Below are 23,381 nucleotides of genomic sequence, written 5' to 3'. Positions count from 1 at the left end.
GAGTGCTCTCAAGGTGGCTCAGTCACTCCTAAAGAGTTCACCGCCAGAGAGTTCAGGATGCTGTTGTGCTCATACAAGTGCCAAAGCTGCATAGTAACTCCTCTTGATGTGCCCGAGCTTTGCAGTGTTCATTTAATTCACACAACTTCCAGAGCTGGGAACAGACACAGCAGCTGAGCAGTCCATGAGGATTTGTGGACGTCAGTAACACTGGCTTTAGCAGATGTCTCTCCTTGGGTGACAGAAGTGTAGTTTGCAGAGCCCGGAGCTGATTCAGCTGCTGTACAGAGTTCCTTCCTCTTGAGGAAATGTAACATCCAGCCTGGAGTGGGGAAGCAGCTGAGAGCTTTCCCAAGTGCAGAGCAGATCTTCTCCCAGCTCTTTCTTTTCCTGCAGGTTTACAGAGACAGCCCAGGAAGGGCTGTGATGCCAGGGTGTGCAGAGCACACACAGCTGTGGCATTCCCAGCCCACTCAGCTGACAAGCAGCCAAGGAATTGGCTCCTATCCCACTCTGCCCAACCTGGGGCTCAGCCCCAGTCCTGGAGCACAGCAGGGAGAGAAGGGACAAAGAGACCCCCTTTTTCCTCTTTTTCTACAAACCCATGCTTCACACCATGTTGAAAGCCAAGAGAAGCTGCAATTGGTGGCACAGATGCTGATGGAAGTTCATCTATTTCGCCTTTAAAGTTCCTTGAAAAGAGTAAACATGGCTGTGGAGAAGATTCTCAGAAAATCAAAACAACTTACAAGAAGTAAAAAGGAAAGAAATGGAAAGAAACAATCCAAGAGGATTACATATATTAATTTATTTGTATTCTTTGTTTTTCAGTGTTGCACAACTTCTACATCACATTAATTAAAAATTAGTATTACCTTTATGATCTAAAACTTAGGAACTTTTATACACTCAAAAGTACCACTAACTACATATGCCTACCTTCCTCCATTCTTTGAAATTAATGCTGAAAACACAAGAAACATGTACTTTTAAGGTTTCAGAGCACAGTTCTTCGTTCAGGTACACCTTCCACAGTAAAGAAATGTGCTCTGATATAATTTTGCCCTCAGCAGTAGCAATACACAGCAGCAATAAAGGTGATATGCCTTTGACATATTGCAGGAATAATGACTCTATATCTTAGCTTAATATGGCAAAACTATAATTTTGACAGACTCAAGCTCAAAAAATCAATTGTTTTTACACTTGTGTTAATAAACACTGAATGAAGTAAAACACCAAGTGGTTTCTTTGCAGAGGACCTTTGCTCCAGTCTGACAGTGCTGGATTGCAGGGAGGAGGGAGACGGGCAGTGGTAGAATCACAGTAACACTGCAGCACTTCAGCCACTGAACTCCACATATTAAGTTCAGTGTAATTTAGCAGGATGGTGACTCTACAGCATGATCCAAAGCAGTAAAATTCCAAGTCTACTACAGGCATTGGATATTCACCAGCTGCACACAGAAAGCCTGTGCTGCCAACACTGGCACCCCATTCTGCAAGAGTAAGTATCTCTCCTTCCCAGCTTTTGCCACGAAAAATTTCAAACACTTGAGTAAAATAAAACTATATCCTTTAATGTTTTAAAACATTATCTATATTCCACATTATTCTGGTATTTCCTTTAGAGTTAGGAAGTCCTAACATACAAGAAGAAATAATTAATGCTTTATGTTTAAAGTGTACTAAGCAGTGCAATCCCACAAACAGCCTTTGGCTCCATTTCTATGGCATGGGGTGAAGGAAGGTGGCAGGACCATCTCATCAATGTGGCTCTGTGACAATCAGCCACATCAGTCCTTTTGTACAAAGACAATTCCTTTAATAATTGCCTTAAGAAAGAACAGTTTCATTAAAATTAGACTTCATCTGAAGTATATGTAAATAAAAAATATTGGCTGACACAGTCAGCATGGCTCAGTTTGGAACATGAAGTACTGTGTGATTCTCACTCTAGAGCAATGGCCTCTCACCTTCACATACCCATAAGCACCACAATGACACAAATAACACTGCAACCCTACTCTTCTTGGGTTGGTATTTTTTCATTTTGCCTTCTGTGGGTACTCTGAAAGGCATGAGTTGACAAACATTGCTCCAGAACTAATACTTCTGATTCATATTAAATAGATACAATACAGTCACATTTAATTGACTTTTAGTTCCAGTGCAATTTAAGTTAAACTATTCTTCTTAATATATTTTTAAACTGTAAACTACACTAGAAAGACACAATAATTTTATTAATTTAATGACTTTTTATCTGTAGTTGCCTGTGAACTTGTATGTAACAAAATCAATTACATTTATCTGTCAAATTACCATTAACTGAAGATAGGGCAGGGACTTGAGGACAAAGTCCACTGTCCCCAGGGCAGACAAGTGAGCTACTACTTGAAAGGTAATCTCCAATTACCAACAGGCTGCTAAAATGTGCCTAAGAATATATCTGTTCCTATAAATTAACTCTGTGGGCTTTGGTCAATAATGGTACAATTTACCTGGCAAGTCTCCGTAATTCTTTCTTCTCAAAGAATTGAGTTGAGAGCAGCATTTCAAATGGACACATAGTCAAATAGAAAAGAGCTTCCTGCTTGAAAATAATTTTGTAACAATCAGTTCTTTAAGTGATTTGAGGCTGTTTAACATGGAAGAAAAATGTGCTACTTGATTCTGGATCAGCAGGAGCCAGTTGCTCCTTGGTACAGGTAAAAAGTTGGCAGAATTTTCTAGTCTTTTGCTTTTGTGGAAGTAGCAGCTTCTCACAGTTGCTGAACTCCTTCATGTTCTCAGAAAACACCTAGAAATGATGTGGCAAACTGTATATCCTGCCATAATTAGCACTTCTTAAAGGCAGTTTTCTCTTGCAAAGCTAGAAGCAAGTTCCAACAAAAAAATCTTTTAAAAATATTTCATTACTTGTATTAATGAATAAAATATGTTAAAAATGTTTGGATGCTATACTGACTACCTAACACTCTGTGTACAAAAGCAGACATATAAAAACATAGCACCTGACCTTGCTCAGGTGAAAAGAACTGAAAGTGGTTTCCTGGATCATGGTACTAAAGGCACCACGGTATTTAATCCCTTTCACAGTAAGCTTCAAGCCTAAAGAGCAGTTAGGCTGCCTCTGGTAGTTTTCACTAAAATAGATCACTACAGAACATCAAAATTCTAATTTTCAGCCTAAATTTTTATCACAGCCCATTAATTCTTTTGCAAATACTGCCCTAAATATTAGGAAAGCTTACCTCTCCTCAGTTCTCACCCAGATATATACATTTTCTGTGCACGTTACTGCACAGGCAAAGAAAGACAGCTGACAATCACTTTGACTCCTTGGTATCCTGCCAAATTATCAGCTCACTGTACTGCCTATTCATCCTTCTTGAACATCAGCGACCAAGATACTGTCTCATCTGTTTCAAGACTGAAAAATAAAGGCAACAATTGTCCTTTCCAGTTACATGGATGTCCATTACAATTGCCCTAAGATTTTATATTTGTGTCTGCTAGTTCTAGAAAAGTGCAATGTGTAGAGGGTGTATTCAAATTACAGCAATTTTATTTCCCTCCTTTTGAACAATATACATTTGAAAATTAAGTTATTAAATTACACTGGATCCAGCACACCTGGTTCCACTGTCTTGTAGATTTTGCTCAGAAAGACTTCCACCTTATCATCACCCAAGTGACACATGTCCAAGATGCAGATAACATGTTTGCCATCGAGCTCCTTCGCTGCTTTTACAATTTCATCTAGAAGTTAAGGAAAGGTGGTTTTAAAAGGTATTTGTATACTCTGTACACAATAAAGAGGTGTACAGAATTGATAATGTTTTCCATACAGTAATGCTCAACCTTCTTTCAGTGAAAAATTTTATTCATAAATTCCATCACTAGAAATGATAGAATCAGAATTAGATATGAGTTTGTAGTTTGGATATTAAAATAATGTCTTCAGAAGAGGATAACAGCTCCAGCAAAAACTGCCTTGAAAGTTAACTATTACAGCCATTTACTAAAAGTAGTGAAATAGAATTCACATCTCTTTCACTGAAGAGGTGAACAATGTCTGATCTACACCAGAGATTTCTACAGAGGATTAACTCTTGCACTGATAGATAAACCAAGAAATGATAAATGAGTAACATTAGTGAAAGGCAATCTCACCTGAAAGAGGAAATGTGTCATGAAGCCTCCCACTGCTGGCATTATTCTGCTGGCATGTAGAGATACAACTCATACAAGACAATAATGTATCATTCTGAATGTCTTCCAGTTGAAATAAGTGGGGATTGTCAGGGCAAAACAGTGGAAGAAAAGCAACATCTATGGCTATGTCATGGTTTATACCTGTTGAAGAAAAATATTTTATGTTAGCAGAAAACTTTGTATTCAGTCCATCAGCAACTTTGTTCACCACTTCTCTTTTTTTAAACAAACCATTGCTCTGATTTTTATTTACATGTTTGTTGTCCATTAGTTAATAATTAATGTCTAAAAATATGTTTCTCTATAGGATTATACACAAGCACATTCAAATTGATATGATGTTATGAAATACTATGGTTTAAGGTTAACAATGCTAGTAGTTCAGAAAATATTAAACCTTGGAAGCCATTTCATCCTCCTCTTAACTTCATCTGCAAAGGCAGAGAAATTAATTTTACAACCAGTAAAGTGTGCAATGCAGTGCTACTTTCATCTTCAATATTGTATTCTCAGTCCCAGGATTCTAACGACTTCAAATATTCAAACACCTTCTCTGCAAATGCCCCTCAGCAAATAATGAAAACTTTTACATTATGGGGACTTAACATGAGCATTGTTAAGCAAGGCAATTTCTGTCCCCTTTTAATGGGAAAACAAAATCAAACTTAATAACCCTCAATAAAGCTAGCAAACAGATATACATCAACTTGCATATTTATATTTTAATAAATAAAAATCAATTAACTGACACTTCATGTGAACCAGAAGCAGCATGGAGCAGTTCATGAGTATGGCTAAAATACAGCCTTTCATTTTCTGCCAAGGAAAGAAGGCACTTTAGGAGCAACAGTATGAAAAAAAACAACTCAATGAGAATAATGCTGAAAAGAAGCATTTATAGTTGTTCTTTTTCCTTTTAAGAACACTAACTTGCTTCTGATAAACATCTCTCCATCAGAGAGTCAGCTGGCAAGTGCAATTGAATAATTTGCCTGATTATGTCAGGACCTGCTTCTAACTGAAATAATCAATAGTTTAAGGACTACGCACATTCTTCAAATAACACTCGTAAGACTATACCAAAAACTGAAATTATACGAAAAGTGATACTACAAACAAGATATTCAGGCATTTCATTGAAAGGTATGTTTAATGAGAATAAAAATTACCCTAAATGGGGACTGTAACAAAAATCTAAAATGTCAGTAATTTTTCAAACCTCAGGAAATACTCAGAATCAACTGATTCCTTTAGATAAATCCATTCAGTTTCTGATGAATTTACACTGCTTTTGCTTAACCTTTTTTACAAGGCAAGCTACTTACCCAGAACTGTCACTTCATAATACCCAAGGCCATTAGTACTTTTAAATTCATTGATATTTTTATCTGTTCTGGCTTCTATTGGCTGGTGCACTGCTGCATGAAGGTTGTACTGTTGCATAAGTAAGTCTTTGTGCGCATAATCAAATTTACATGGAATACTTTCTGGGAAAATTTTGCTGTGATGAAAATAATTCATTAACTTGTCTTTCACTTGTGCCCACAGGTCACTCTGCCAGGAATCACAAGTTCTTCCAGTCTCTTCAGTTTCAGCTATATTACTCATTTCTTCTTGATCTATTATAAGCACAGAAAACATTTCGTTGCTTACATAATTGTATCACTCCTCTGTTAAATAACACATGATTTTCATTAGAAAATTTCAATTATGAACACATGGCAGAAATTAAAAGAGCCACAAGAAAATGTGAGGTCTCATACTATAAAGTGCTTCTGAGATACTAAACTAACTTAAAACTTGTACAAATTTATTGCCCATAGTGGGAAACCATCCAGTGCTGTCCTTTCAGCCATGCCTTAGAACCCAGCAGGGAACACTGAGTAGAATGACATTGATGATACATTGGTACAGTGGTTCCCCAGAGGCTGATGCAAGCAGATGTACAGAGGAACTGTCTTAACAAAGGTTATAAGGATATCTTTGTTGTCTGGTTCGGACCTGAAGAAAAGAAGTAGTCTTAAGCCTCCTATGGTTAATATGACAACTATTTGCAACGTACCTGTGCAAAACTGCAAACTGTCTGACACAGCCTGTCCATTTTTATCTTGCACAGAAGGTCCATGCTGATATTCATCTAAGCTATAAAAAGAAATTGATAGTGTGTATACATATATTTATTTATTTACCTTAAACCTAATTAACCTCAAACTCTATGCAGCAAAAGACAGACTTCTAATGATAAATGATACAAGCTCGAATGAATGAGCTGATTCCTTATTGTGAGAGTTGTATACAGCAGCTTGACACAACGAGACGCCTTGTGCTCAGGAAATCAGCTCAGCAGAGCTCAGGAGCAGCCCTGCCCGATTCCTGGCTTTGGGAAACAGACGGGGAAGGGTTTTACACTGGCAGCCCGGTGTCTGCTGCCCTCTACCGGCACCTGGCCGAAACACCACGTGTGACACGGCCAAACATCACAGGTGACCAGATCGCAAAAACCTGCTGCCCAGCACGCGGCTGCGCTGGCCTGCCGTTCCCTTCAGCACCCAGAAACACAGCATGAACGGCGCCACGCCACCACTCCGGAATCCAAAATGACAGAAATGCCAAATCTCTACTTTCCTGTGGACATACTGCCCTGTTGTAATGATCAGTTCAATGAAGCAAACTAGGTATTTGTTAGACTTTCTTTTTTTAATCATGAAGTTTTGAATTAATGGTAAGAAGCTATTCTTTATCAATCTCTAATAAATTACCTAGGATATTATGCAGAAGAAAAACATAAGAGGTACTCTGCAAGCAAACATGGTAAAATAAGCTCTTAGGCCCATGTATTCTTTTCTTCTTTGATCAGAATATTCCTCTTATTAGAATAGAACTTACTGTGATGTCTGAAAAAACTTAGGGAAAGGACTATCTTGATTATCTTGCATCACAAACAACTGCAACAGGAAGACTTTGTTAAGGAACCATTAAAATTCCACACCATCAAAGCAGTTAACAATAACGACAAGGTACAAACAGCAAAAAAGGAATCAAAGATGAACATGCTGTTTACTGGACAGCATATTGTATTGGTATTGTATTTCATAAGGATTTGCAGGTTTTTTTTTTTCTATTTCATACTAAGGTGTATCTTGAAAATTTCATGTCAACATTTCCTAACAAATGGAAAATGTCTAAAATAGTATCTAGTGAAAAGATAAAAGGGAATGCACTATGGGTTTTGAGTATGAAAGTATATTTTAAGAAATGCACTCCCATCATGGATGTATCATCACTGAAATAACCTCCTTGTGATGTCCAAATCTAGGCACAAAAGAATCCTCACTTAAGCAGTAAGACCTGCGCAATTACTGCTCACAAAATTAATTTTTACTTTTGAGATTTGGACCTGTCAAACGTAAGATGAAACCCCAGCACAGTATTAAGAAAGGCTTGCTCAGAAAGCAGCGTGTCAAGTTAGATACACACCAACTTCTCTCCTCATTAAAGCAGAGGGTTAAACCAAGTCATACTTGGGGATACAAGGGGATATTGTGGAAAGTGGATATCATGGGTTTTTTCTTTTAAAATTGTCTAGATTTGGAAGTGAATAGGCTCTGATTTAAAGGAAGCAGAGCCTCAGGAAAATATGAAAAAAACTTGTCATGGTTTTTCCCCACTTCTTTCACGATCTGTAGCTGGGATAATTTCTACCTGCCCAACACATTATTCCTCCAGGCCTGCTTTGTGCTGGATGTCTGAAGAGCCTGGCTTGAGCTAGTCTTGCAAGGGAAACTACATGTCTCTAACACAGTCCAGGTGCTTCTTTGTGAATGAACCATCTATGTCTGCAATGCACCTGAGGCCACCCAAATCCTTCCACTTACTGCAATGTTCTCCTGCTGTTGTACACCAAAACACCCACAGCCTATTTTACCTATGCCAGCTTTAGGAGAACTTGTGCCCTGCCAGATTTGCTGTTTCTAGCCTGCACTCTGCAGCATTCCCCTTTGCACAGATGTCCACTTGAAAAAATCGTTTCTTCACTGTTTTCAGATACATTGATATTCAATTTGTCAGTCATTTTATTTTAAAGTATTGTCATCAAAAATAACATCAATCAAATCTATGGCAGATAGGTATTTTCAGAAACTACTGGGAAAATAAGCATGGCCCAATGCTTCACACCTATTTCCTAAGCACTGGGAATAAATGTGATAAATGAAATTAAGAAAAAAAATAGTTACGACTCACAGCTATGCCCAAATAGTGCAAGGAAGTAAAGTGCCTCAAAACAGCACAAGAAAACATCCCACTCACTGATAAAACTTTTTTTATAGACTGGTTTGAAATGAACAAACTGTTCTGACACCATTGTGATAAACACATCTACCACAGCATGTAACAGAGAGACCAAAAAGCTTTTTATGATAACTTGACAAGTCTACAAGAATTAATTTTTAGTATCTACCAATTTCTCCCTGACAAGTTCTGATCTATGTGAAAAGGGGTTGTGAAGGAAACATCACATGCAGTGAAACTTTCAGTCATACAAACCTCAAGATGAATTTCCCTATATTATAGAGTCCCCATTCCCTAGCTGTCACATCCACAGGAAGGAAAAAGGACAAAAGTGTCTATGTGACAAAAAATACAGAAGTGGAACTACAAGGACAGAAGCAGGCAAACAAGTTCATTTCATGCATGGAGTGGGAGCATGTAGTGCAGCATTTCCATAGTAACACACTAAATTTACACACTACATTTACAAAGATTAAAATTCTAAGAAAACTACTGTGCTTCTTTCACTTCCACATAAAAATAATCCTGTCTGAAATTCCTGATCTTTCCTCATACACCATCGCTTCATTCTCTATAAATTAAATTACCTTGGAGTACATTAAATGCTTAGAAGTACCATTATGTAGAAGATCTTTACTAGCAAGGATATAAATATCAACAATAGTACTAAATTACCCAGTTTCTTTGTTCTTTCTGAAACCCTTAAAAATCAGGTAAGTTACCTCAGAAATGCAGGAACTGTAGCTGTCAATATAAAGCCTCAAAATAAACTCTTACTGCTTATAATAACATACAAAAGTCTTGATGCAGAACAGTTTAAGTTAGAATATGTACTTGAAAACATATCTCTACTATTGGATTCAATGATCCTTGTGGGCCCCTTCCAACTCAGAATATTCTCTGAAATATGTGAAGATTGTTAAAACTACTATTGTTATTTCATCAACATATTAAAGTATTTCAGTGAGAGCTGACATTCTGCTACATCTAAAGAACAGAAAACAATGCAAATTTAAAGTATGTCAGCCAACTTTCTATTTTTCTTTGGCAATTTGGAGAATTCAGCACAATTCTATAGTTAGTTACAGAAATACACAAGTTACCTTTTAATTATATAGAGTGAAACTGCTTTCCATAATCCAACACAGACTTTCTCCTCCTTTAGCTGGGGTTCTAGCACTAATGGCATAGAGTGGACACACAGGTAGCGAGGAGAGTAGCAGATTGAGAAAAGCAGAGAACAAAGTAAACATGCCTTAACTTCTGGCTTCACTTATAAGAAATGGGGAGAAGACATTCTTCCCATCCTCCCCCCACCCTGGGAAAAGTGGAACATTTCTCAGCAAGCAAAAGAAAACAAGATTCCTTACAGTCAAGGAAAATGTCCTGATCTTGCTATGGATTTGTACCAGAAGCCCCTGCAAACTTCTGCACCACCTGCAGAACTGTGACCTTAAGCAAGGTGATGCTTTCAATGAACCAGCTGCAAAGTCAAGTAATCATTTCTCCTAGAAAATGCAGTTTCTACCAAAAAGACCAGGAAACAACAGACACATGGGTTCAAAAGAGCCTCATTTATCCCACAGAAAAAGCTGCTGCAAATTAGCTTCCAATGAATGTGTTTCAAGAAAATAGGCATGCTTGTAGGGGAGCAGTACTGGCAGAATGGTCAAAAACTCTGATCAGCTCCCTCATTACTGCTGTTGCCCTCTTCCTAGCACTGTGATTCTTGGGTTTAGGGGGGAAAAGGAAGAGATGCTAAAAGTAAACAAAAAGGCAACTGAGCCATATATGTAGTCATGACACAAATCCAGATCACTCCCAAAATACACAAACATCCTAAATTACTAACACCAAGGAGTTCAAACATTCAAGTTGCTCATGTTCTGTCTGGAACAAGTGACAAGAATTTATGGCCCTTAAAAATGCTCAAAGGAAAGAAGCTTGTAGCCCCTGGTTAACAAATAACAATGCTCACTCAGTTTTCTTAATAATTTCACTTTTGTATTTATTTCAGTAGGTTCCAGACTTGACAGGGCTCTGGATTTGAAATTCCTCTGTGGACTTCAAAAAAACCCCACCTTCTCTGGATCCAAACTAACTTATGTAACAACTTAGTGTTGGGGAGTGGCTTCCCAGGGACAACTATTCTTACACCTCTGTAGCATGAAGAAAAATGTACAGCTCAGCCACCACCAGAAAATCCATTCATTACCATGATGAACCTCTGTTTTTATATATTCCTTAGTAGAAGTAGTAGCAATATAAGATGTTTAATAACATGCTCAAAATTATGTTTCAGATATATTTAGAGTCAGTGCAGACAAGTGAATAGAAAACATGAAACTCTACTCTGGTCTGTTCTTTCATTTTACTTCCTTAGAAGAGATTCCTGATCTGTAAAATTTTTATTCAGAGTATTTTTGTTTGATTATTGCAATTATTCAAACCAATTAATTTCACATGACTTACCCTAGTTTTCTTCTTACAGTCCGCGTAAAATAGGGGTAAGACGATACAGGACTAACAGATGTACCTCCCCTTAAAGCAGGAAATTCACCATTACTTTTCAGTATCTATTTAAATGGAAGTTCACAAAGCAAGGGACTTTGATGTTTTTCTTTTAGGCAGAACTAAACTAAGACACTCAAATGCTGGAAGCTTTCATATGGAATAGAATCCACTAAATTTGCTATAACACTGCCAAGACAAAACTTCTATTTACCAAGGTAAATACTAAATCTTCATTCAATGCTAATTATATTTTATTTCATTTCCCCTCAAAACATTCTAAATATCCACTCTCTTCACACATTATGACTTCTGAATGTGAAAAGTGAAGAAGAAAATATACCCTTTATAGTATGAGAAATCCACTGCAAAAACCCAGATGTGACTGGCCTAACTTTTAAAACTTTCCACCAGGCTCTCAATAGTGAGTATGGCTGTATTAGATTTTACACAAGTGTTGCAACAAAGAGCAGTCTTATACAAGCAGTTACTTTACTCCTGAATTTAACACAGTTGTATCAGATAAATTACAAGTTATTTTGAGCCCTTAGGTTAGCACATGACCACCATTTACTTTCCTTTCTGACAGCAAGTTACAGCTACATGCAGTACACCCCATTGCCCTGAAATCAAAAGTAAGATGTGTTTGAAATTAAGGAATATGTATACCTGATTCTGCATTTTCAGCCAAGCTATCTGATTTCTTCACATCACTGTAACTGTTGTTTGTTCCACAGCTATGTCACTAAACTACATTTGGTTCAAGTATTAACTACTTTTATTTCAAATCTGTGAGCTTAGTAAGAAAGTAGTATAAATATTAATCAGAAGAGAGCACTGCAAACCTACTTTAATTAATCCTTCATTAGCATGAACAGTGTAATTGTCATCACCTATGCTAGGAAAAGTACATAATTACATTTCAAAGATTAAACTATATAAGCTTTTAAATCTTTCTTATTACTTTCTACAGCCTGGGCTCTGGCCTAATTTCTGAAACACTTTTTAGAAGATCCACCACTTATTTATGAAGATAGCTTACTGTTCTGCATCTCTTCTGACTCTACGTGTTGTCTTTCTCTTAGCTGAACTCCCCTTTGACAGCAGAGCTTGGTGCTGATGCTCCCCAGGAGTGCAGGGTGGCCCCAGAAAAGACTTAACTTCTTCATTTTTTCCCTTGTCAACACAGTCTTCTTTGGACACAGAAGGACTTCCAAGAGACTGAGAGGTATCTTTCTGCAACAACAGTTAATTGATTAAGATTTTCAATGCACTTAAAGCTATTTGTTCCAACTCAAAAACCTGAAAATTTCTGACAGTCAACTTACATCTAGCAAAAGTTATACTCTAATCATATTAATAAGGTAAATTCTGTCTATAAAGTGACAAGTGAGCATGTTGCAGCAGTTGCCTCTCCCACACTCCAATTTACATCAGGTTATCAGTCAAACTAGTAACTTTTAAACAGTTACAAGTTTTACAGAGGACTGCCAGAACACTTTCAGAGAAGCACTGAATCATTGCTTTTTAAAATTTTGCTCTCAAAAATCAGATTAAAAGACAATGTAATTATGTTCTGAACTCAAATGTAAAATTCTCCATTCTAATGACAATCACAGCTGCTTTGGCATTAACTCACACACCATACCTGGACGAGTTCCCCTCCTGGGGCTTCTTCAGCTGCATTGCTACAGCTGATGTATCTTATGGCACTAATTATTCCCTGAACAGCAATTCGCTTGTGTTCTCTGTAGTGCAGCTCTTCAATCTGTTTCCCTATTTCACCTATGGGTTTCAAAACTGATTCAACTGCAAAAAAGAAATTTCCAGAATCAAGTTTTAGAGAACAAAAATCTCTGAACACAAGACTAAAAAGAAGATTTTTTTATTTTTACTAAATATAAATTGATTTAAACTTATGCTTTTAAAGAATTCTAAACCTTTTTGTTATCCACATCACATGTAAAAAAATTAAAACAATAAACCTTTTTAGCTCATAAGCATCCCTTGGTATGCATTATCAGACACCACAATTTCTGTTTCAGGTGAAATTTCCAGTTCAATGTAGCCTTCAGAATAAGTATTTTTAATTTCGATGTGGCAGAATATTCAGAGTAAAACTTCTGGGTATATGTGTAGCTCATGTCAGCTTCTACAATTCTCCTGCAGCTAGCAATGCAGTATTTTCTGTGAGGTGAGGATTTAGCCTATAAAACATTTACTCACAAAAGGGAGCTTTTCTTGGAGTAAGACTGACTGGAAAAGGCCACAAATCTTAAAGATATTTCATACATGATACCTTCATTGTTTTTACAATATTTCAAAAAGCTATCAGGAGGTCGTGGAAAAGGGTAATAGCCACCGATGACAGTTTTCTTTATTTGATCAGCTTCACTTTGTGATTTCGTCCACTGAATAAAGTTTTTTACTTTGGCATCCTTGGTGTATGGCTGGCCCTTGTGCCACCCTTTGAAGACAAAAGTAATCAGGTATCAAAACCAAAGCAGGCAACTGACATTTGTTCTCATTTTGAAAGTCCCCTGAACACTACTTAGAAAAAACAAGAAAATCCTGACAAGAGAGTGCAAAAGATGTCTTTTGTCAAAAGTGTTTTACAAAACTAGTATCTTGAATTCCTTGACTACATTTGCATTTGACAATGAATGTCAAACGTTAAATAACAGAAAAACACAAAACAACTAGCAAAAAAGCTCCTAGAATAGGAAAGCTGCAAGTGTTTTTTAATGTTTTAAGTGGTAACTGCCTATCAAAAGATTAACAGCCTGAAAGAATTAGGAAACATATGTCTTAACCTAGAAATACTTTTCGTAAGATAAACCCATTTTAATGCCTCACAAGAATGCCATTTGCCTTCTTGTCTTCTGCAGTGATGTTTCCTTGTTACCTCATAGTCTCTACTGATTATTTGTGCTGTGAAATGAAAACACCCTTTCCAAAGAAATAACATGAGAACTACATAAAACTAGAACTAGTTTAAGTTACCTGTAATGAATATTTGACTTTCATTTGAAGTCGTAAGGTAAACTGTCCTGGAAGGATTCTCAGTCATCACTCTCATCTGTGTACACACCAAGTATGTCACTGGAGAAAAAAAAACTTCATTTTTTTCCCTGACAGTTCATTGATTTTAGAATAGCAAGACTGACACACACTGGATTAATTTTATTAAGTCCTCTAAACAAGGCAATTTAGTTCTTGACCCTACAAATGTTTCATGCATGTTTTGAGTCTCCATTATAAATTACCATATGGACATGCAATTAAATCTTCAATTTAATTTCAGCATAGATATTACAACTAAAACATGAGATACTTCATCGGATAGGTTATCTCTGAAACAAACAGTACAAACACTGGTACTAGATAGCTGTGTTTCTTAAGGATAAAAAGTATAAAATGATGAGAAATTATGGCATGCCACTGCACAACTTCTATACACAGCTCAAACTTACTCTTTTGGTAGTATCTCAGTTAAACACTGGAATGTCATTCTTCCCCACTTCCCCAGAACACTCAAGATGAATGCAGCCATAATGTAAGCAGGACTGTGCAGCTGGTGCTGCATCAAATGTTATAAAAAATGCATATCAACACCAACCATCCTTAAAAAAAGGATGAGTGCTTGGAGGAGAAGAGAAAGAAGGCAAGAAGAAATATTTAAAGCTCTTTTAAAATCCTTAATTAAGAATTCCCTAGTTTAAAATTTATTGCTCTTAGCTCATGTGTGATAACTAACACAGCTGGGTCATGATTGCTGTTTGGGCAAAAAACACTGTTTCAAAGAAATGAAACTTTTCCACTTTCACCTCTCTCTTTGTTCAGTCCTCTTAAATTATTCCTGTCTATAAAAAAGCAGGTATTTACAAGTCAAGAGGAGCAAGAGATTTGACCAGCTGCTGCCTTTAATTGCCTCTGATGCTAGAGACATTGCCCAGGTTCTTCTTAACAGAAACATCTGAAATGAAGGAGATCAGAGGAGCCCCTGGCCCAGCTATCCATCTAATTGTTTACGCTGACAGACTGCAATTTGTAAGGGTTTCAAATATTTAAACTATTTTTTATTCTTAAATTTTAATTTCTGATCCACTATCTTCTGCTTGAGAAGATAAATCGTGGCATTTTTTTACTCAGTGGAAACTAATCTCAGAAATTCACAATGAACTAGAAAAACATTAAAAATAATTATTAGTAAGTATTATAGATTGATGAATACTTGGATGAATATGCTCAAACACATCTGGCTGAGAAGTTGCAAACAATTCCAGTATGAATGGTTGGTCTGAGGTCCCATCAATGGCATGTGCCCAACGATACAGCCAGAAGTCTTCACTGTGTTCTAGATAAACAATATTAAGAAAAATGTATGAGCATTTACTTAGAAATTTAGAAACTATGTGATAAGTTCTTAAAGTCATATTTATAGAAAAACCTCTTTTTCTGGCTCGCTCAGCCCTTCCTACAAATGTCACAAGACCAATAACATCACAGGAATGATTGTGCGGTAAGTCATCCAGCTCTGACCTAAAAGCAAAATAGAAGAAAGCTGGGTAAGCTTTCTCAGAAACTCTGCAAAAAGCATTTCAATTAACATTCACTGTAAGGTAGTGTAATTTAAATTCCAGCTTGATAACCAACAAAATTCTATTTTACCTTGTGATAAACCTATATTTAACTTCAGGTAATCCCCACTCCGGCTTAACCATTTCTTCCGGAATAATACTTATTTCAGTAGGAGGATCTCGAACATTAAGGCAAATTTCTGACAAAGAAAAAAAGTCAGTAACATTTACAGCATGAATACAAATGATCAACATCATCATTGTTATAATAATAATATAATAAAAGTAACAACACCCATAAAGAAACCAGGGTAAAGTTTCTTAAATATTCCAACTTTGTGAAATTATTCATCAATTTCTCTGAGTTCAGGTTTTTATCAAAATAAAGTAAGGAATTCAGGTAAAACAAAGCAATTTTATCATCTGAGTAATGTTAAACTTTCCAACTGCCTACATAAGCCAACTAGTCCAATCCAGGCAGTATTTTAACAGGAACAAATCCAATCATACTAATTAGACACAAAGTACTTTTTACACTAGCTTTGTTGTCAAATGTCAGTAAGGTCTGAAACTGATGTTCAGACAATGAAGTAAAACAGAACTGGTGCATGAGAATTTCCATATCTAATGCTAGTTCGGGTAATTATTAACAGAATAGAAATACACCATGGCCATGGAGGAAAACAAAAGGCATTCCCATGCCTATTCTATAGCACCTGAACATTTTAATTTATTTCTCAGACTGTTTAGATGCTAAATTACAAACATGGTGGAGCACTGGGGCACCCAAGGTGTTCTTTAACCAGAGTAAAAAAATAGAGGAAGAGTGGCTTCAGCTTCTAGAATACACAAGGCAGTACTCTGTGGTCTCATTACAGGACAAATCTTGCTGGTATATAAAAGACAGAGTCTGATGAAATTTCTTGGGTTTGAGTAAGGGATTATTCAAAAAATGCACCCAGGAAAGTAAGTAAGTATATATAAATAATGCATACAATTGTTTAGGTAATTATATTGGGTGCCTCACCCTGGCAGCACAACATTAGGAAGGTGTTTACTTCAAGTCAGACCCTCTACTTAGGAATATTCTCTAGGCTTCTGCTTCCTAGAAATGTATTTGGAGAACAATTGTGGTTTTGCATATGGTCATTTAGGTCATATCACCAAGAAAATTCCTGAAACAAAACTTTCCCATGCATCAAAACTATGTCTCAATTGTTTCATTATTTTGAGATTAAATGAATGATGATTTTGAGATTAAATGAGTGTCATACACTCAGGTCAGGATAATACCCTGGCTAAGGTCAGTCCACACAAAGGCTGTCATCAGTGCCACACAAATTCACTGATGTGTGAAACTGAAATATGACACTGCCTGGCAGTGGAATTCAAGGCATTGGTACTAAGTTCCAAAGGTTTTGGGTTGTGAAACAGCACCTCTCAGCAAGTCCCTCAATGCTGCAGCTGCAAACAGGGGCCAGCAATGCAGAGCTCACTCCACAGAAGTCTAGGGATGTGCCTGAAGCATAGTGCCCTGCAGGAATCTCCATCTGGAAACCCTTTAATACTGGGGAATTGATAACTCTCCAGATACACTGTACAATATTTGCAGGTGAATGGTTCTAAGGACACACTGGAAAGTTGGGATTTGATGGAATTACAAATTTAAAATAAATGAAAAAAAAAGTAATTGTTACTTTTGTGATTTAGTGTAATTGAAACCTGAAATATTGTCCCACATTGAGAATATAGAGATACTTAGTGAAGTAATAATTTCACTTCATCTGAACAAAAAAAAAACCAAAACCCTCATGCAATGGAAGTTGCAAAAAATAATGCTCTAGATTTTTTCTGGATATTCTGTTCTTTTGTGACTCTGCTCTTATAGAACATATGGTCATACCATCCATCCATGCATCATGTGAATTCATATTAAGACAAAATTCTCAGCTTTGTGCAAGGAACTGAGATTCTGTACATACTTTTGTGTGAAGCAAAGATTGACAGTTTCTGCAGTTTATCTGTGCACCATGGTGCTTTCCAACGGAGTGACTTCTAGTTCTTCCATTACACAGCTATTACCCTTTACAGCCCAGTGGCTGACTTGGCTGGCCATTTTGATCTCTTTGTTACCACTTCTACCCCAATAATGCTTGTAAGAAATCAGAAGTGCAGAGTAAATAGGGCCATGAAAATGCAAAGATATTTGCCCATAGAAAAAGTCACCTCAGATAGCATATTTTATTCTGTCTTCTTTGCATAAAAAAGTTTTGTGGCAATTATAATTGTTTTCAGGGTTGGCTTGTAATTGTCATCACCTTCCCTCACAAACTCCCATTCCTGGCTAAACATTTCTATCTATCTTCCTGTCAAGCCATCACAAATACTTCACACATTGAGATCTGGTTTTAATGCAAATATTTATCACTCAGGGAAGATATTGCTTCTGGCAGTGAAAACATTGCTTATTTTTGTGCACTGTAGCTAACTTTTTGTGCACTGTTTCCTAACTCCATTAGGAAACTGTCATTGTCAGCAAGTTATACATAGATCACCCTTCACCAACATGCATATTGTTTCAAGAACTTATTTGAATTTTCTGAATGTTGGCTGTCATTTTGTTCTGAGTACAAAAGCACAAAATGGGAAAGAGCTCATATAGAGTGAAGGAAGAGAGAAAACAACCCCAAAGTCGATCAAATCCAGTTTGAAAAGGCCATTACTGCTATATTGCAGGACTTGTATTTTTGTAGTATAGCTCCTTTGAGTATCTGCCACACTAAACAACTGGCAAGTAAGAAAATGCTTTCTCACAGCCAAGGAATATTCTTCATACACATCCGCCCACAGTGATGCTCTTTCAGCACACAAAAGTCATCAATGCAACTTTTCATTTTGTGGAGCTGTGCAGATACTCTGGGCCTTGACAGTATACACTAAAAATCTAAAGCCAGATGAGGTGATAATGTCCTTCAGTGACCTGAAAAAAGGTGTGAGCAGTGTACAAGTGATATGTGTGTGATTAAGCAGGAAGTAGAATCGAGTTAAAAATCATTACCAGAGGCCTATCTTTATAATCTCTGTTCCTGATATCAGGGATTTTTTTTTTATTTCTTTATTTTTTAAATAAAGGTTTTAACTAATTGTGGCAGTAAACTTGGTAGACATGATTCAATATAAACAGGAAACAGCATGAACCTGGACACTTGGACACCTTTCAGAAGTACAAATTAAGGATTTATACCTTATCGATTAACATCAGCAACAGATCACTTTCTATTTTACATTTACTACTTTGCACAGCTGTATTTCATAGACTCAAAATAGGTTTCTGCAATACTTAACCAATTGTAGCAAATCTCTTCATCTGTGAATCCCCTGGGGTGGGGTGTGTTTTAAACGGGTAACTGGATTTGATGGCATACTTGGCAAGGAGCAGCACTGTGCCAACCTTCATACTGTGATACCATTCAGGACACAGCGAATTCCACAAAACCATTGACATCATGCCTGAGCCATCAGCAACTTCAAAGTAAGCCTGAGGGGAAAAAAGAGACAATATACAGTCATCTTATTTATTATCATTCTGCTAGGTATTTATTTTGGATAATGCACAAGTATTTGACTCATAAATTATTTCTCTGTTACAAATGGATATAGAAGATGTTCCAGAACTTGTACTGAATACTAGAGTGGAAAAAATCCCTGATTTTTAAACTGGGCAAATGCTGAATCTGAAACTGAGCAGTAAAAAAAGATTTTTAAACTAACCCACTACACCTCCAGTCTCCTTTTCCAAGAAGTTCAACACAAAAATACAAGTTAAATCTATTAGATTTAAGTTAAATCTATTAAATATATACAAGTTAAATACACTAGAAAAATCATTAAGAATTTTACAGTAAAATAATCTATCTGAAAGTCAACAGATGAGAGAATCAGGGCCTAGAAATATTTTAAATAGCTTGCCTTTTTTTTTTTTTTGACAGGACATACTAACTCCAACTTTCAAAGCATAGAGGCCAGAAATGTTTAGGCTGTTAAACTATTAACACCTGGAAGTACCCATTTTTTCACAAAAAACTCAAATGAACTACAGTAACTGAAATGCAGCCACTAAAGTTTGTACACATATGATCACAAAATTCAGCATTTCCTGCTCTAAAGAGCTCAGCATTTTTGTAAAGGCCGCATTTTCCATATAAAATAGCTATAAAGTTACTTTATGTGCTTACTATATGGGAAAAAATATTTTCAAATATCCTACAGCAATTTGAGTGTTAACCTATGCATTTATCCCTCTTTACCTGATAAGGCATATCCATTTTTTTCTCTGGTTTTCCATAGTACCTTAGTCTAGATTTGTGCAGGATTCTCACAAGAAGTGGATGGAAATGCACTCTGCTTCTCCATGTCATTTCCAGATGACCAAGATTAGTCAGTTTGGAGACTAAGGTTAAGGGGGAGGGGAAAAGAAAGACCGAAAAAGAGCATTCATGATTGAACATCTAAGTTTTCAGGATTAAAGTGGCAGGATGTTACATGTATTTTATTAATGTTTCTAACATTTAAAAAGGCTCATCTGCTGATATCATTCACCAATAAAATTCTGTTATGAATTATCTGCGCACAGCATAGTTTTTTTTTTTGTTTTTTTTTTTTTTTTAACTGAGAGTGATGACACATTTTAAATGACACCAAAGTGTTGTCAGATGAGCAGAAGGGCTATTACAAAACCCACAGGTGTCAGCCTACAAGGGCATCACACTCGTGCAGAAGTGCTGTTATACCTCTCTCCTCGCCAGGCTTCATGGAATGGCCTGAGCCCCCCAGAACTGACCACATTTTGGGTGGCAGCTTCTGAGTGTGAGCATCCAGCCCCACAGACCAGGCACGAGACCGCTACTGCACCCAGTGTTTTTGACACCTCAGAAGACTGGGCACAAGAACCACAGCTACATATTTTCAGTCGATGTTCCTAGAGTTTAAAAAACTCTCTCAAAGCAACAGAGAATCACAGAAGGGGTTGGGTTCAAAGGGGTCATCTCGTTCCAATACTCTGCCATAGGAGGGACATGCAGCATCAGACTAGGCCATCCAAGCTGGTCTTAAACACTTCCAGGGGCGAAGTATCCACAAGTTGACAACTCTGGGATACCTGTGCTAGTGCCTCACCATCTTCCCAGGGAAGAGGTTTTTCCCACAGGAGCACTGTGACACAGATGGCACATTCCCAGTGGGGCCAAACACAGCTGGAGGATACCAGGAAGCTCAGCCCAGCTGCACAAGCAATCACAGAATCAATCAGGTTGGAAAACACCCCTAAAATCATCGAATCCAACCTATGACCAAACACCACCCTGTCAGCCAGGCCATGGCAACAAGTGCCACATCCAGTCTTGCCTTCAACTCCTCCAGGGACGGTAACTCCATCACCTCCCTGGGCAGCCCGTTCAAATGTTTAACCACCCTTTCTGTGAAGGAATTCTTCCTAATGCGCAAGCAAAACCTTCGCTTAAGACTATGTGCCCTTTCACTGCAGCTCGTTGCCTGGGGAAAGAGCCCGAGCCCCAGCTGGCTACACGCTGCTGTCAGGTCATTGTAGAGAGCGAAAAGGCCCCATTGAACCTCCTCTTCTCCAGGCAGAGCCCCCTCAGCCGTCCCTCACAGGATTTGTGCCCCCGACCCTTCCCCAACTCTGTCGCCCAACAAACGGCAACAAACGCCCAACAAAACCGGCACCGCTTCCACCCTCGGGGTGCCCCGGGCGCCTCAGGGCGTCCCTCCCGCACCCCTACAGCCGCCTCCTCCGGGCTTACCATCCACATCCACCTGCACCGGGGGCCTGTCCGGTACCCACACGTCTCCATAGGGATCCTCGTTGTTCCAGAGCGGCAGGTAGTGCCTATTGTCCCCGCGGAGGGGCTGGAGCGGGCGGTGCCCGCCGGGCGGGGTGCCCGCGGTGGCGGCGGCGGTGCCCCCCGCCCGCTCCAGCCCCTCCAGGCAGAGGAAGCCGCGGTTCAGGCGCCTCTCGTCGTAGCGGTACGAGCAGCGGGTGAGGCGGAGGCGCGTGCCCGCCCGCAGGCGCGCGCGCTGCACGAGCCCGTTGAGGCGCGGCGCGAGGTGGCAGCGGTGCCAGCGCGCGCCGTCCGCGAGCGTCACGTCGTACCAGTACTGGGGGGGCGCGGCGGGCGGCGTCTGCGCCAGGTACCGCTCCACCGCCACCACCGTCACGGCCGGCGGCTCCGCGGGCGCCGCGCTCAGCTGCGAGGAGCCCTGCACCTCCTCAAACACCCTCTGCAAAGAGAAGGCCTCGCCGCCCTCCGCCGAGGCCGCCGCCCGGCTCTCCTCGGCCCGTTCCGGGGTAGGGTCCTGCATGACAGCGCTCAGGCCGCCGCTCCCGGGCGAGAGCCGCGGCCGGCCCCGGCAGCTCCCCGGGCCGCGGCTTCCCGCTGTCATGGCTGAGCAGAGGGCGCCGCCCCCATGGCGCGCGCGCGGGGCGGGGCGGGCGGGCGCGCGCTGTTCAAACCTCCAACGGCCGGGGCGGGGGCGGGGACGCGGGGACAGGGGGACACAGACACAGACACACGGACAGGGACGCCGCGGCCGGGGAGCAGCTGCGGTCCGGAGCGGGGACGAAGCTGAGGCCTGGGGAAGCGGTGGGAGAGGCGGCCGCGGGGGCGCCGGCGATAAGCGGCCGGGCAGCGGCGGCGGGCGGCCCCGGGCGTTCCTCCGCCAGGCCGGGGGCCGCGGCTGCTCCGGTGCTGGCTCGCGGCCCGCCCTCGCCGCTGCACTGTGGCGGTGCCCGGCAGCTCGGTGGGACAGAGGCTCTGATCAGCGAGCAGCGCCTTGGTCCCTGCCTCCCTGAGAGAGTTCTGCCGCCCCTGTTCCTGGTTCCACAACGCTCGTCATTGCTTCTTCCTTACCATCGACGTGTTCCCAGTTGGGAGAGGCTTGTGCCTGCTTCTAATATTGTATTTGTCTTTTACATAGTTGCAGTCTCTGGGTAATCGTAATCGTTTTGCCATTGAAACAGTCTGCTGAGTCTTGTTTCTTGCTCCCATCCTCAGAAGAAATTCTTACTAGTGGCTCCTAAGTGTGTGACATTGAAATCATTATTGATTCTTGTCCCACCGCAACTATCAACTTCTTTATCACACCACAGAATCAAAGAATGGTTTGGGTTGGAAGAGACCTTAAAGGCCATCTGGTTCCAAATGCTCTGCCATTGGGACATTTCCATTGATCTCATAAGTAGTCCTGTGAAAACTTATGGAGATCAAGAACTATGTATTTGATATTTTATTAGTGCCTGTATTTTTTTCTAGTGGAGGAAACACATGAGGAAAGGTGGAGGTAGCTGAGCCTGTTGAAACCACAGAATTACAAGACTGAGAGGGGGTTTTATCAATGCCCACAAATATCTGAAAAAGAGGTATCAAGAGAATGGGAACAAGTGGTGTTCAGTGACAGGACAAGGGGCAACAGGGACACACTAATACACAAGGAGTTCCATCTGAATAGGAGGAAAATTTACTTTGAGGGCAGAAGAGAACTGGAACAGGCTGCTCAGAGAGGTTGTGGAGTCTCCTTCTCTGGAGATACTCAAAAGCTGTCTGGATGAGATCCTGTGCAAGCTGCTCTGGGTGACCCTGCTTTAGCAGGGGTTGGACTTGATGTTCTCCAGAGATCCCTGCCCACCCCAGCCATTCCAGCAGGACAGAGTGAGGAGAGAGGGGTAAAAAAAAAAAAAAAAGTCTAAGAAGAGCAGCAACTTCC

General features: G+C 39.5%; 1 protein-coding gene across 2 annotated transcripts; it reads right to left on the bottom strand.

Moving 5' to 3' along the window:
- Positions 1-788: 788 nt before the first annotated feature.
- On the bottom strand, positions 789-22,095 carry RADX (RPA1 related single stranded DNA binding protein, X-linked). Of its 2 annotated transcripts, XM_053990380.1 has the most exons (15): positions 21,422-22,095; positions 19,910-20,052; positions 18,948-19,140; positions 15,694-15,802; positions 15,473-15,564; positions 15,257-15,379; positions 14,026-14,124; positions 13,322-13,489; positions 12,671-12,831; positions 12,065-12,258; positions 10,984-11,052; positions 6,284-6,363; positions 5,547-5,840; positions 4,180-4,362; positions 789-3,765 (listed from the first exon to the last, which is right to left on the bottom strand). In XM_053990380.1, exons 1-15 carry the CDS (start codon positions 22,059-22,061, stop codon positions 3,620-3,622), a joined length of 2,694 nt encoding a protein of 897 aa, XP_053846355.1. In that variant the 5' UTR covers positions 22,062-22,095; the 3' UTR covers positions 789-3,619. The 2 variants fall into 2 exon arrangements, with proteins under 2 accessions (XP_053846355.1, XP_053846356.1); XM_053990381.1 differs by lacking the exon at positions 10,984-11,052.
- Positions 22,096-23,381: the final 1,286 nt, after the last annotated feature.

This window comes from Vidua macroura, chromosome 14, assembly GCF_024509145.1.
Source record: "Vidua macroura isolate BioBank_ID:100142 chromosome 14, ASM2450914v1, whole genome shotgun sequence".
NCBI lineage: Eukaryota > Metazoa > Chordata > Aves > Passeriformes > Viduidae > Vidua > Vidua macroura.
Note: the sequence above shows the minus strand (reverse complement) of the source record. Positions and strands in the feature narration are given on the sequence as shown.